Genomic DNA, 14,117 nt, shown 5'->3' with positions numbered 1-14,117 from the left:
TTTAAAAGCAACCCAGAAAAGGAAAAGCCCTCACAGCCGCCTGATTTTTACCAAATTTTCAGATCTTACTACGTTCTCACCCTGTTATTTACTTGTTTGTTTTTTGCCTTTTGTTTTTGTTTTACCTGCTGTCTAGAACAGTTTTTTTTACCAAACTCGAACACTGTCATTGCTGTCAACTTCTCTCTGCATTTTAAGTCCACTGACGTACATGGCGAGCTACTGAGCAAACTGGTAACAGCGAAAAGCTGTTCACACAAAGGTAAATGGTCAGCTAGTAGCATGAAAAGGAACAGAAGCCATCAGCGCCATCATACCACCCTGTAATTTTTGTTTAAAAAAAGAAATGCAGCCATATGTAGCTCTGGCTACATAATTCACACTCTCCAGAAATGTATACAGAGGTATGTTTTCACAATAAGCCTTGGTTTTATTTTTTCTTTTGATTTTGACATTTCTTTGTGAGATTAACCCAGCTGTAGCATAGACAATGACAGTCAGACAAGCATAAGCAAACACACTAAAAAAAAAAGGACATTGTTTGCCCCATGCAGTCCTCTAGACGAGACAGCTGAAGCTCAGTGTCATCTCCACCGTAAGCACATTTAAAAGAGAGAAAAGCACATCCACAGCCCACAATCTGACAGTGGGTCCAAAAGGAGGTCGCTGACAACTTACTGTTTCTGCTGACAATGAGGAGGGGTCTTGTGGCAGGGTCTGGGAACGTGGACACAGAATTAAAATCACTAAAAATAACGTATTATATCATACGTCATGGAAACAGCTGCGTTTTCTGAGACCCAGCATGCATTTATTAATAAATGAATGCGATGAAGGTGGAGGAGAAATTGAAGCGCTTGCAGTGTTTGTTTTGAACATTAGATGCTAATGCCTTCATTGATACTTGACACGGTTAAACTAAAAACAACAACTTGAGAATCATTGCTTTAGAGATGCTTCAGTATCCTGCTGGCTTCTTGAGAAACTACTTAAAGTGATTACTTAGAGAGCAGCTATTCAGTCAGATGAGAGTATTCATGGTTGGCAGATGAGAGAAACTTGGTGTGAGAGGCATTAGATGATAAGCGGTTTTAAAAATGAAGATGTTAGTTGTGCTCTTATTAGTTTGGGCTGGTGATCCACAAACTAATCTGCTTTATTTGTCTCTAGCTTTCACTTACTGTGGCTCTGCCTCTGGTAGGACTGCCACCTGAGGCTCTGACAGGCTGTAGGGGAGGAAACGGGTTGAGTTTGGTTACTCTTTAGAGTTTTTCAGTGACTCACGCTATCAGGGGCTTTTTCTAGGTTTTGATTACCACAGATAATAATTTTGTTATCAGAATCACACTTTTTTTGGAAGTCTAAGTGGCTAGTTGGTGCAGTACAAAGTAAAATATACTTCTATGCTGTTTTTGAAGTATAAAGCAACTTACTGGCATCAAATAGATTGGTTAATTACTTTTTTTGTGCAGTTGTATGTGCTATATATTACTTTTATATAAACCCGATATCATGACCAGCTAAATATTCAACCTGGATACTTTTTGTTTTGTGTTCCAAGTGAAATCATTCAAACAAGATAAATGAAGTAGAAGTTAAATACATTTTATACTTGCTTTATTATTTCAAGTAAAAGAAAAAAAAAGTCTAGAAAATATATATTTTTCAGGTGTTTACGGTCAATTATTTTCAGATCTTTAGGGTAAATTTTTTGTGACTTTTAATTTTATTTAGTTTAATATAAACAAATATAAAGCTAAATATAAACAAACAATAATAAGTCAAGATATTGCACATAGGCACGTTCTATTCGACTGTATAAGGGTCAATAATTTTAGTTTCTTTTCTTTCTTTCTTTCTTTCTTTCTTTCTTTTTTCTTTCTTTCTTTATTTCTTTCTTTCTTAAAAAAACCTTTTAAGCAAGGATGCTTCAACTGATCAATAGGGAAACTTTTCAAAGTTAAAATAAAATTATGAATTAGGCAGTAGATTCTTTTCAAGATTTTTTTTTCTCAATAAATAATGTGCATAATCCCCACTGAGATTGTTCTTTTTGAAAATGCTAATTTTGCAAATGACACGTTTAGCTCAGATCTTGAATATAAAATAAACCGTTTGAAACTGAACTGTAGAACTGTGAAATAATGCAAACAAACACATATCAGTGATTCAGCGTGTACATTTAATAGTGTTAAAAAGGTTTAATATGTATTAATTAGATTATAAACCTTACCATTTTGTGAGTCAGTGCATATTTTGAATGGCTTTATTTAAATTTCTGTCATGTTATGTCTGGTGCAAACAGCCAAATTGCTTATCATTGCAAATCTCGTCACATAGTGTGTTGTTAGGACACAGGCTTACAATGTAACCTGATCACCTAATGTTTACGTTTGTAATATTTATATTTTTGCCAAATTAATAACCACCTCATGTGAACTCTGAATTGGCATCTCATTTTGGTGTCTGCTACTGCCCACCTGAGGTTGCATTTCGGTCATAAGCGCATGCTTTGAGAACTTTTCTGACTGAATAAACAAAATACGCGGTTTTCCAACAAGGCAACCCGGGGTGCTGAAAACAAAGACAGCGTTATGGAAGGCCCTTTTTCAAAGCTGAATTTCTGACTTCAGCATTGTTTTTTTATTAAAATTATTTTATAAATTAATTTAATTTATATCAATTTATAAAGAAGTAAATCTCTGCAAACATATTAGAAGAGTCAAAAACTTACATACAGCTCCTTTAAACATTTTCAGTGTGAATAAACAACTTTTCAAAATTGCCTGGAAATACTACAATGAGTTCACAAGAAGTCTACTGTCAGTGCTTTGTTGTAGCTAGAAGGCCATCTGCCACATAAAATGTGCCAAAGTAATTGGCGGTTCATTCCGCTGTGTTGACACCTGATTTTCTGATCAAGGACAAGTCAAAATTGTTGTCTGTGGTAATCAACCAAAATGTCCCTTTAAATTATCCATTTAAATGTGCATTTAATCATTGCAGACTGTGGTAGATGTTGTTTATGGGCAGCAGGGGGCGCTGTGACACTGCTGTCTCTACACAGAGAAGGCGCACAGACATATTCAGGTATAATAGAGCAGAGTTTAATTGACAACGGGAACCCAAAAGCAGTAACAGACAATTAAAAAACAGACAAAAAAAAAAAAAAAAAAAAACCAACAACACTTTTTTCATGCATAGACATACAGCTAACATGTTGACAGGAATACATGCAATATACACATAATGACATACAGAGAAATGTGCACAAACACACACTTGCTCACATCTGCTCTGTCTGGGGCCCGAGAGACTCAACCAATAGTGTTTTTAGGAACATCAATGGGGTCAGTATAGGATAGGGATGATTATAATGGTGGAGAAGGTGGTGGTGGAGTTGTCTGGTAGTGGCCGAAAACACTCAGAATTGGTGATGAAGACTAAAACAGTGGTTCTCAACAAGGGCCCAGAACATTAAAAACCTTAAAATGTCCAAATATGTCACAAGATGACATTAAAACATTTAAGAATAGAAAAAAATATGATTAATGTTTGAATAAATATAACTAAATTATAACATTAATTCAAGATTTTAAAAAAAAAATACTCAGTTGTTATTATGCTTTTTGAAGAATGTATATGCTTGGAATAAAGATTTAAATTTGGGGTTCACATATAAATTTTTTAAGGTATTTAACCATAAATTGGATGAACTAAATTGGCCATGGGGTGACATTGTGGCTCAGTGGGTAGCACTGTTGCAAGAAGGTCGTTGCTTCGAGTTTCGACTGGGTCAGTTGGCATCTCTGTGGAGTTTGCATGTTCTCCTCGTGTTCGCGTGGGTTTCCTCTGGGTGCACCGGTTTACCCCACAGTCCAAAGATATGCGCTATAGGTGTATAAGCTAAATTGGCTGTATATGTGCGAATGCAAGAGTGTATGGGTGTTTCCTAGTGCTGGGTTGCGGCTGGAAGAGTATTCGCTGCATAAAACATATGCCAAAATAATTGATAGTTCATTTCCCTGTGACAACCCCTGATAAATAAGAGACTAAGCTGTAAAAACGATTGAATGAATGACTATTTAATCATGTTAATTCATTACATAGTTCAGTAAGATTTAATCTGAAAACATTAACATCATCTTTCAGTATTTCCTAATAAATAATTAAACAGAGATTATTCTGTATTTGTTATGCACTTTATGCAACTAACACGAACAAAGATATTTTTGTAAACAAATGAAACATTACTGTAAAGTTTTACCAAAACATTAATAAATGTATTTTTTAAAACAATTAGCTTTGTCATAAACAAATAAAAACTTAATTACCATACCGACTGAGATTGCTTGAGTCATCTTGTGACATCATGACCAGTTTTTGGTTGATTTAAATGTTTTTTGGTAAGTGCTGTGGTAATATTTCAGTTTATCATTTCTTCAGTTTCAGGCCACCTGTTTAGTGCACACCTAGGTTGGATGCCAGATTTCAGGCTTATTTAATTGAAATGCAGTATTAGAGTATTTGCAAATGCATACTTTTTTTATCTAACCAGTGTAAACACAGCCTTATTTTGTATCAAAGATACATTTGAAAGTGTTAAAAAGGTTCAGAACCACTAGACTAGACAGTCTGCATCTCCAAACTGAAAGACATGGATGTCTAATTTATTAAGGATGTCTGATTTGAGGTAAAATGGCTCAAGTTTATTATTTAAAAAAATAAAATAAAATTAATCTGAAGTTCAAAAATTAAAGCAATAAATATTTATAAACATATAGAGTCTATATCTATCATGTTAGGTCTTAATAGCACATTGATTGTTTATTAGAAAGACACTAAACTCATTTTACCTCTCCAGGGCTGTGCCTTCCTTGTCTTTCCAGGGTGGAGGAGGTGGAATGGAGAGACTCATAGGATATCATGTCTGGACGCTCTATGTCATAAATGGCCTTGACTCTGGGAATGGCTGCTAGGTCCTTGTAATCAATAATCTCATTGTCTACTTTTGCCTGGAGTAAGGAGAGGATGAGGGGACGAGGGGCAGGGGACACATAAGAGGAGAAACACAGGGAGAAAAGGTGTTGATGAGGAAGAGGTCAGGGAACAGGTCAGAGGATATCCACGTTACATCTGACTAGGGTTGTCAAAAGTATTTTGATACAAAATGATACTGAAATATTTGAAACGAAACAATATCTCTTTTCCACAGGATCAATACCTGCCACGCTCACTCTTCAATAGTGAGTTCACCCACAGTCTACCGCCACAGTTTCACTTTGTTTATTTACAGTATTAACAAACTTTTTGAATTTGATTTACAATTGATACTTCTACTCAATTTGCATTTCAGGATTTATCAGTTTAACAATAAATCACAAGTCACCGGAGGGAATATAATATTCATGCGTTGTTTGTGCGTCTCTAATAACGCACGCAAATGTGGAGTTCTCTGTAAAATTTTGTGCGCTTTAAAGTATTTGCTAAATTTATGTCAAATTTCATAAAAAGTACCAGTCTTTAAAGCCTGCTCTCACAAGGAATTGTAACCTTTTTTACGTTTTGTCAGTTTAGTTGCTAATTCGTATGTATTTGTATGTGTTCAGTCTTTTTGGCATGGCACCACATTCCACCCCAACCGTCATTGGGGATAAGCAACCCACATAGCAAAATTTCTCTGGCCCAGCTCTGGCCCACACAATCAGGTTTTGCTTGGCCCACATGCCGCAGTGAATTGCGGTACATGACTGGACCAAATCTGGCTTCCAGACAAGGGCCAAACACAGACCATATCTCGGCCAAGTCTCAGCCAAGTTAATAACTCATAACTGGGTCTGAACTGGGTCAGATAGGTTGGTGTGTCACGATTGCAATGAAATTGATAAACCCATAGAGTGATGCTCTTTAGGCACACTATGGGCACGCTTTTTCTCAAAGTGACCTGATTGGTAGAATTTTTTTTCTTTACTCAAAAATGATTTTAGTGTATTTTAAATGTGGGTCAAAACTGGCCAAACTCACATGGCCTACTTATCAATCTGGGCCAAATACTACGTTTTTCATCTGGCCCAAATCTTGTGTGCCGCCTTAAAAACGGTGCCACCTCTGCCAAACTCGGGCCATGTTTGGCCCACACGCTGTATGCCAGTGCCGGATGAATGCCTGCTGTGCCAGCTTTATGCCAAATCTGGGCCAGAATTCTTTGCTACTAGGGAAATCATATTTAATTGTACGAATGAGAGGATAAGAATTTCTACAAATAAGCCACCAAATCAAAAAGTTATGAATTGCCATGAGATTGTTGGTCTTTAAGACACAAAACCCATCTATTATACGTCTCTAAAGTGAAAGTACTTCAGTAGCGCAGTCAGTAACATTCATCAATAACAATAGACTAAGCCCCTCTGGTGTATATATTTTTGTTACTTACTCCCAGGGCCATTTATATTGAAGTTGATATTTAGCCCCACCATATTGGTGTTTCATAACATCTAGTTTTTATGTGGTGGGTTGTTAGCCCAACACTCAACCTCCAACCTGGACATACACACATACACACTGGACAACTTAGCATACCCAATTAACCTACAGCTCATACCTTTGGACTGTGGGGGAAACTGAAGCACCCGGAGGAAACCCATGTGAACACATGGAGAACATGCAAACTCTACACAGAAATGCCTACTGACCCAGCTGGAGCTTGAACCAGTGACCTTTTTGCTTTGAGGCGACAATGATAGCCACTGCACCACTGTGTTGCCTGTATATATTGTTGTTATTGGTTAAAATTTGCTTACTTTTAATTATTATCTTTAGTAATGTTTTAACTATATAAGTTTGGCTAGCAGTTTCTTCTTGAATACCAAAATTGGTATTTAACAAAAGCTAAATTTATTAGTATGTTACATGGATAAAATCGATAAAAATAAGAAATATTTTTATTTTTGCGGCAATTCGTAACTTTTTTATTTAGTGGCTAATTCAGATTCATTTGTAAGATTTAATTCAACTCGTACAATTGTACAATTTAGTACAATTTGCTCATCCCCCAATGAGAGGTCGGGTTAGGGGTGGGAGTTGTGCATTTTCATACAAATTAAATCATATGACTTGCTACAATCAGCCAATTTTTCAACAATTTTGCTCATGAGATCGGGCTGGTTAGACCAGTAAAATGTTTGGAGGGGAAGCGAAAATGTGAACAATAGTCCAGGCAAATAATAATGAAGACAGGCATAAATATTGTAATTTTAATTATTGCTGTGGCAATATTTATCTGTGGTATTGAAAATGGTATTGAGTATCATATTGTGTCATAGAAATTCCAGTATCGGACACTACATCCATCCAGAGCTACAGCTCTCACAGGGTCATCACACAAAGGTTGTTTGGAGGCATATTTATGAGAAAAGCTACCATCTTGCTACCATGTGACATTCTGTGCTGTTGTCGAAGATTCTCTATATATTTGTTTACATGCTGAAATTATGTCAAATACAAGGCAAAAAGTGGAAAAATGTTGAAAGGAACTCCTGTGCTTTTCCTGCATATCCTGGAGTTTTTTTTACACATTGACCCTGAAGTAAACCAGCTTCAGAATCCATTGTGGATCGAGTGGTAAGATCTGACAGACTCTGGAAACGATTGAGGGCGTTGGTGACTGGGACTCACATAGATGGTGTGACCTGGAGATCCAGGGATGCTGGAACCAGGTCTCGAACAGATGCTCTCAGACGAAGACCTCGTGGGCTGCGGGAGAACAAGATGTTGTGTTAGTAATTATATAAGCATACATACTCATTCAATACTCCCCTAGATGCCAATGGGTAGCTTGAAACGTTTGATTAGCTATAAGTGAGAATTTTGTCATCAGTTACTCAACCTCATGTCATTCAGCTAGCTTAACACACAACCCTGTTACCCGTAACAAGTAGCATAAAAACAATTACCAAGTATTTTTTCTATTTCTTTATTTTTTTGTTCAATCATTCATTTATTCATTCAATCATTTATTTTTTTATTTATTTATTTGTTCACTTAAATATTTATTTATTAAATAATATTAGCTGTTCCAAATTACAGCAGTTTTGCAAAAACACATAAAACTGAACCAAATATAAAATTAGTTTTTACTGTATGTAAACTGTTACCATAATAATGATCAAAAAACTGTTTTTCTTTATTATTAATATTTAAATTACTGTGAGATTTTCTTTTTGTTAAAATAACACTAACCCTTTAATCATATTGAAAAGCGCATTTTTAAAACAAATAAATTAGATTTAAAATTATATAAAATGTAGATCATTTTATTAATAATAATTAGATTAGATTAGATTAGATTAAACTTTATTATCATTACACATGTACAAGTACAAGGCAACGAAATGCAGTTCATGTCTAACCAGGAGTGCAAGTGCAGGATATGATTATAAGTTAATTAACAATCAGAGGTATGCAGAGATATGAACATAATTACAAATGTACAGTTAAAGTCAGAATTATTAGCTGTCCTTTAATTTTTTTATTTTTTAAATATTTCCCAAATGATGTTTAACAGAGCAAGGAAATTTTCACAGTATGTCTGATAATATTTTTTCTTCTGGAAAAAAGTCTTATTTGTTTTATTTTGGATAAAATAAAAGCAGTTTTGAATTTTTTAAACCACTTTAAGAACAAAATTATTAGCCCCTTTAAGCTATTTTTTCCCGATAGTCTATAGAACAAACCATCATCATACAATATCTTGCCTAATTACCCTAACCTGCCTAGTTAACCTAATTAACTTAGTTAAGCCTTTAAATGGCACTTTAAGATGAATAGAAGTGTCTTGAAACATATCTATTCATCATATCTATTCCATCAACATGTCATCATGGCAAAGATAAATTTCATCAGTTATTAGAAATGAGTTATTAAAACTATTATGTTTAGAAAAGTGTTGAAAAAGTCTTCTTTCCATTAAACATAAATTGAGGAAAAAAAATTAACAGGGTGGCTAATATTAGCTATCAAGGGGCTAATAATTCTGACTTCAACTGTATATGTGCTGTGCGTATGTACAATTCAAGATGAATTAATGTAACGAAGTGAAATGAATATGTACAATTTTAATTGCAAATATTAAATAGTGCAGTGTTTATGGGAAGAATAATTGTAAAATAATAATTTAGTGTTCATGGGGGGGGGGGGGGGGGGGGGGGGCATAATTGTGAAATAATTAAGACATATTAAAATGATTATGCAAGTTATTATGTGTTATTGTGTTTTTGACCTACTTCATTTGGACACTAATTATCATCTTTGGTTTACAATAAAAGTTAGTCCACAGATCAAAATAATCATACTTTTTGCAAGATTGATGAAATATTTTATATAATAAAAAAGTACTTTAAGGTCAAATGTCAAACAAACAATCATGGAAGTGCACACTCTTGAAATCGCCTCTAAATTAACATAAAATCTAGTCAGTGCTTGATAAAATAAAAAATAAAATAAAATAAAATAAATTAAATTTTAAAACTAAAATATATTTTTTAAATTCAGTAAATACAAAATTAGCCAATTTATTACATCCAAACTCAACCAATTGTTTGTTCAAATTGATTTTAAATGAGCTGCAACACAATTATTCAGTTTTTTTAACAACTTAATTGATGTTTGATCCACTTAAATCTGTAAGAACTAATGAGTCAACTTAATTCTTTCATGTTGTCCCAACACAAATCGATTGTGTGGAACTTTCAACTTTTCAACTTTCAGCGTTTTAAGTTCAACATTCACACCTATAATGGAGTAACTGAGAACAAAAAATAATTTCTGAGGCGAAGTTGGCACGTTCCTAAGCTTTCATTCAGTAAAAATGAGAAAACCACTGGACTTCCAGCTCATATAATATTCCAGTGCAAGCCTGCCCAAGATGCATTCTGTCTCACATCAACGCAGCCAGTGAAAGCTAATTTCTCAGATATGACACTCCTCCAAATGTCACCAAAAATGCAGCAACTGTTCAATCTTGAATATAAATTAAGTTATACATGGTGAGCTCATATCTGAGAGCGCTCTGCATGAAGAGTCAAACAAGTCCTGTAATGGTGAATGGAGCGCTGGAGGGCTCGAGCCACATGCGTGAAAAGCGTAATGATTCACACACAGGCTGTTATGGGCTACCTTGGCCACAATAGGTTGGGTGACTGGCAGTGCAAGAGCCGCAAAACATACTCGGGTTGCCCCAACTCTGCTGCCAGAAGCAGAATACAGTACCTGCCTTTCTGATTGGTGCAGAGAAGTTACTGAGGGCGGCAGGGGCTGTAAAGGGAGGAAGAGGCATCACAGGATATGACATCACACTTTGAACAGAACACTTTAATCATCCTCTGTCAGCGCTCATTTAAATGAAGCACTATTTTCCATTGTCATATATTCACAGCCTTGCTTGCTATCCTGTGCATGCGGGCAGATTCTGATTTGGGGTTTGGTGGGACATGAGGTTATTTTTGTGTGTGTGTTTAGAATGCTAATTTGCAAGATTGAAGGGCAAGCATATTTGTGTTGTGTTCACGTGCTGGTTTACTCTTGCTGAGGAGGATGTGGCTACTGGTCAAAGTTTTAATGTCTCATTACAAGTCTTGTAAAGTCACCAAAACTACAGTAATAAAAACAGTGATATGGTGAAATTATTTTAATATATTTTAGTTTCTTTTTCTTTCTCTTTATTAGTAATAGTATATTATAATAACTTTATTCAGTTTCACTTGACTCCCTGTAGGGGGGAAACATATAAATCTAACTTACGATTCTTATGTACAATACAGAAAAAAGTAATTAGAATGGAGCATATACAAATCCTTTATTTCCTAAAATTGAAGATACTTAAGTTTAATGATTTGGTTCAATTTAAAACAGCACAATTTATGTTTAAAACTAGGAATAAATTACTTCTAAACTGCATACAAAAGTTCTTTGAAGAAAGACAAGGGGGATATTATCTGAAAGAAGAACAAAATCTTAGGAGATTGAAAACAAGGACATTATGGAACAGTCTGGAACCACTCGCCTCGAATGTTATCACTTGATTGAATGGATGGATGTTGTCAGTGGTTATCAGCTGATAGATATGAACCAGTAGGAGCCTTCTGCTCCTTAACGTGGGCCCAGAAGACATTATTATCCATCCACATGGTTAATCAGCTATATTAATAGAGAAGACTCCATATCCAGATCTGTTTTTACATTACTGTGACTGTTGGGTTTAGGGTTGGGGTAGGGGAAGACATAAAAATAATAAATTACAATTAATGGGAAATTTAACAAATAATATAAATAATTCTTCTCCAGCTGTAGCCGTATGTGATCTACAGCTGATTAACCATGAATGGAATGGATGATAATAGCCTTCTGAACCTACCAGTAGGTACCGGACCATATCTATCAGCTGATAACCACTGATAACATCCATTCAATCAAGTGATAACATTCGAGGCGGGTGGTTCCAGAATGTTCTATAATGTCCTTGTTTTCAATCTCCTTAGATTTTGTTCTTCTTTCAGATAATATCCCCCTTGTCTTTCTTCAAAGAACTTTTGTATGCAGTTTAGAAGTAATTTATTCCTAGCTTTAAACATAAAGTGTGCAGTTTTAAATTTTTACAAAATCATTAAACTTAAGTATCTTCAATTTAGAAAATAAAGGATTTGTATATGCTCCATTCTAATTACTTTTTTCTGTATTGTACATAAGAATCGTAAGTTAGATTTATATGTTTCCCCCCTACAGGGAGTCACGTGAAACTGAATATAGGTATTATAATATACTATTACTAATAAGGATAAAGAAAAAGAAACTAAAATATATTAAAATGATTTCAACATATCACTGTATAACTGTCTTGAGTGAGAACACTCGAATCGGCTGCTGGAACAGATTCTCAAACAATGTCAGGATATTAATCAATTAAAAAAGTTGTATAAATTTATAATAATAAATTATTGCTATTATTATTATTATTATTATTATATCTGCCAACACTGTTTTTCCCGGGAGTCTCCGGTATTTCATACCACACTCCCGTTTTGGTCTGTCTCACAGAATTTTAGTTATCATAAGTTATCATAAGACAAATTAATGTCAAATAATTATGTTTCTAAACAATAAGACAATATATTAATAGCTTATTTAATCAAAATAAAATCTAAAATAACAATCTATTTTTTTCTCTACAATTACAAAATCAGCAGCTTTGAACAAAAACTTGATAGTCCTCATAAGAAAAATGATAAAGCTTATTTTCTTAATTTATGGAAAATGTAAATATTTGAATAATAAAAAAGGGTTTCAAAATCCAGAATAAAACTAAAATAAATGTAATTTTAAAATATATAAAAAGTAAAACATGTACATTAAATAAATTTTACAATGTTACTGTTTTTATTTATTCCTTATCTAATAATAAAACTTTGGTGAGCACAAGACACTCTTCATTGTTGGAAACTTTTAACCAGTGATGTAAGTTAACCAATGTGAAGCTAGAAAAAACCACACAGCAAACTACTCTTGCTTTAGGGTAAAGCAGGAAAATTGAAGGGAGTTGAGTTAGCCGGAAGCTTAGCAGTTTGGAGGGAGTGCAGAGCAGAAGACTGCCAACCTCACGCCTGCCCAGGGGATGCCGGCCCGGCCCAGAGCCACCTGGGCCCTGGCTCTGAATCTGAGACTGAGGGTAAAAGATATCAAACGGACTGGCTTTTCCTTTAGGACGCTGCCAAGCTGCCTAAGGAGGAGAATCACAACAGAATGGAGAAAATACTACAGACAAACACACACATGCACTCTCTTCTCTCGCTTCAGCTGCTGCACCTGAGACTTAAAGGCTCCCTGAAGTGCTCTCAAAACAGCAGCTTTGTTCAAAGTGTGTGTGTGTCATAATTACAGCTGAAACAGGAAGACAGGGCGGGTTATATATCCTTAGTAGCTCCTCCCCTTTTAAAAAATGGCCAATAGCATGTTGTCATTGACCTAAAGTGCATTTGGCACAGTCTATAATAGCGATGCTGAGCCAGGCCCAGTCCACACGAACACGGGTATTTTCAAACATTTTAAAAATAATTTTTTTTCTATGTGGTTTGCATGTTTATTTACATCAGGTGACGGAAGCCAAAACTTTCTGAAAACTCTAGCCAGGGTGAAGATATTACAAAATTACAGTGTGGTCATGTGGCCACTACAACTGGAGTTTTTGCCTCATGATATCAGCGTGCGCGCTGTTTTCTACTTTCTGATTGACCAGCATGGCCAAGCGCCAAGCGCAGACGACGCGATTGAGCCAATATCTGCACCTTTGTGGCAAAAACATTGAATTCTGCATCATTTGCCCCTTGGGACAGTAATGTTTGCCGCCTCTGTTCCCACATTTGCATTGACTTGTATGCAATGTACATGTACTTGCACAAATACTTAATTCCATGTTTGCTGTGAACCCTTAACATGCATCACAGTGTGTTCATGTGAACAGAGATTATTTTAAAAATGATGGTGGGGAAAACTTTTCATAAAAATACTCGCCTCAGTCTAACTGTTTCTCTGTTTAAAAACACAGTACTCAGTATATAAAATATGGGTCCAATGCGTTTTGGGGTCTACACCGCTGTGGCAATTTGTATATGCAAAACCAGACTTCATACACTCCAATGGAGAGCTAATTTAAGCTGAATCCTTTATCCTTTAGCCTATATGATGTCACATTCGCCCTAAATAGAAAATTGTAATTGTGTGTAACAGGTTTAGAATGTCCTGCTGTTGTTGCCTGTATTCTGACCCTGAATGCAATGCATTTTCCCCATCGGGTCTTGCAGTAGATACACATTCGGAAATAAAGGTACAAAATCTGTCACTTGGGTACACAAAAAGTATGTGGCGCGGTACGGTACGGTATGCTTTTATGTCCGTTTTCACTGTCAAAAGGTATCAAAAATCAAACTGTACCTTACCACTTTTTTTGGGTACCCGTTTGACCAGTTTCCACTGAGTGGTGTGGTATGGTTCAGTACGCTTTTATGGCCGTTTCCACTGTCAAAAAGTATCAAAAATCAAACCGTACCATACCACTTCTTTGGGTACCC

General features: G+C 35.4%; 1 protein-coding gene and 1 long non-coding RNA gene across 53 annotated transcripts in view; one reads left to right on the top strand and one right to left on the bottom strand.

The window, feature by feature from the left end:
- The window catches only part of LOC147834503 (uncharacterized), a 755,156-nt gene that overhangs the window by 196,353 nt on the left and 544,686 nt on the right, over positions 1-14,117 (top strand). The gene's annotated exons all lie outside the window — the stretch shown is intronic.
- ablim1b (actin binding LIM protein 1b) overlaps positions 1-14,117 on the bottom strand; it is a 174,229-nt gene that overhangs the window by 22,888 nt on the left and 137,224 nt on the right. For 19 of the 52 annotated variants that reach the window (XM_087275026.1, XM_087275017.1, XM_087275068.1 and 16 more), the window contains exons 9-14: positions 12,647-12,769; positions 10,267-10,311; positions 7,675-7,752; positions 4,857-5,015; positions 1,182-1,226; positions 679-717 (exon numbers count right to left, since the gene is read on the bottom strand). In XM_087275026.1, coding sequence (XP_087131152.1) covers positions 679-717; positions 1,182-1,226; positions 4,857-5,015; positions 7,675-7,752; positions 10,267-10,311; positions 12,647-12,769 — 489 coding nt within the window. 52 annotated transcript variants of the gene reach the window in all.

The sequence above is a fragment of the Danio rerio genome, chromosome 12 (assembly GCF_052040795.2).
Source record: "Danio rerio strain M-AB ecotype USA chromosome 12, GRCz13ab, whole genome shotgun sequence".
NCBI lineage: Eukaryota > Metazoa > Chordata > Actinopteri > Cypriniformes > Danionidae > Danio > Danio rerio.
The sequence above is the reverse complement of the archived record's forward strand: the minus strand, read 5'-3'. Positions and strand labels throughout refer to the sequence as shown.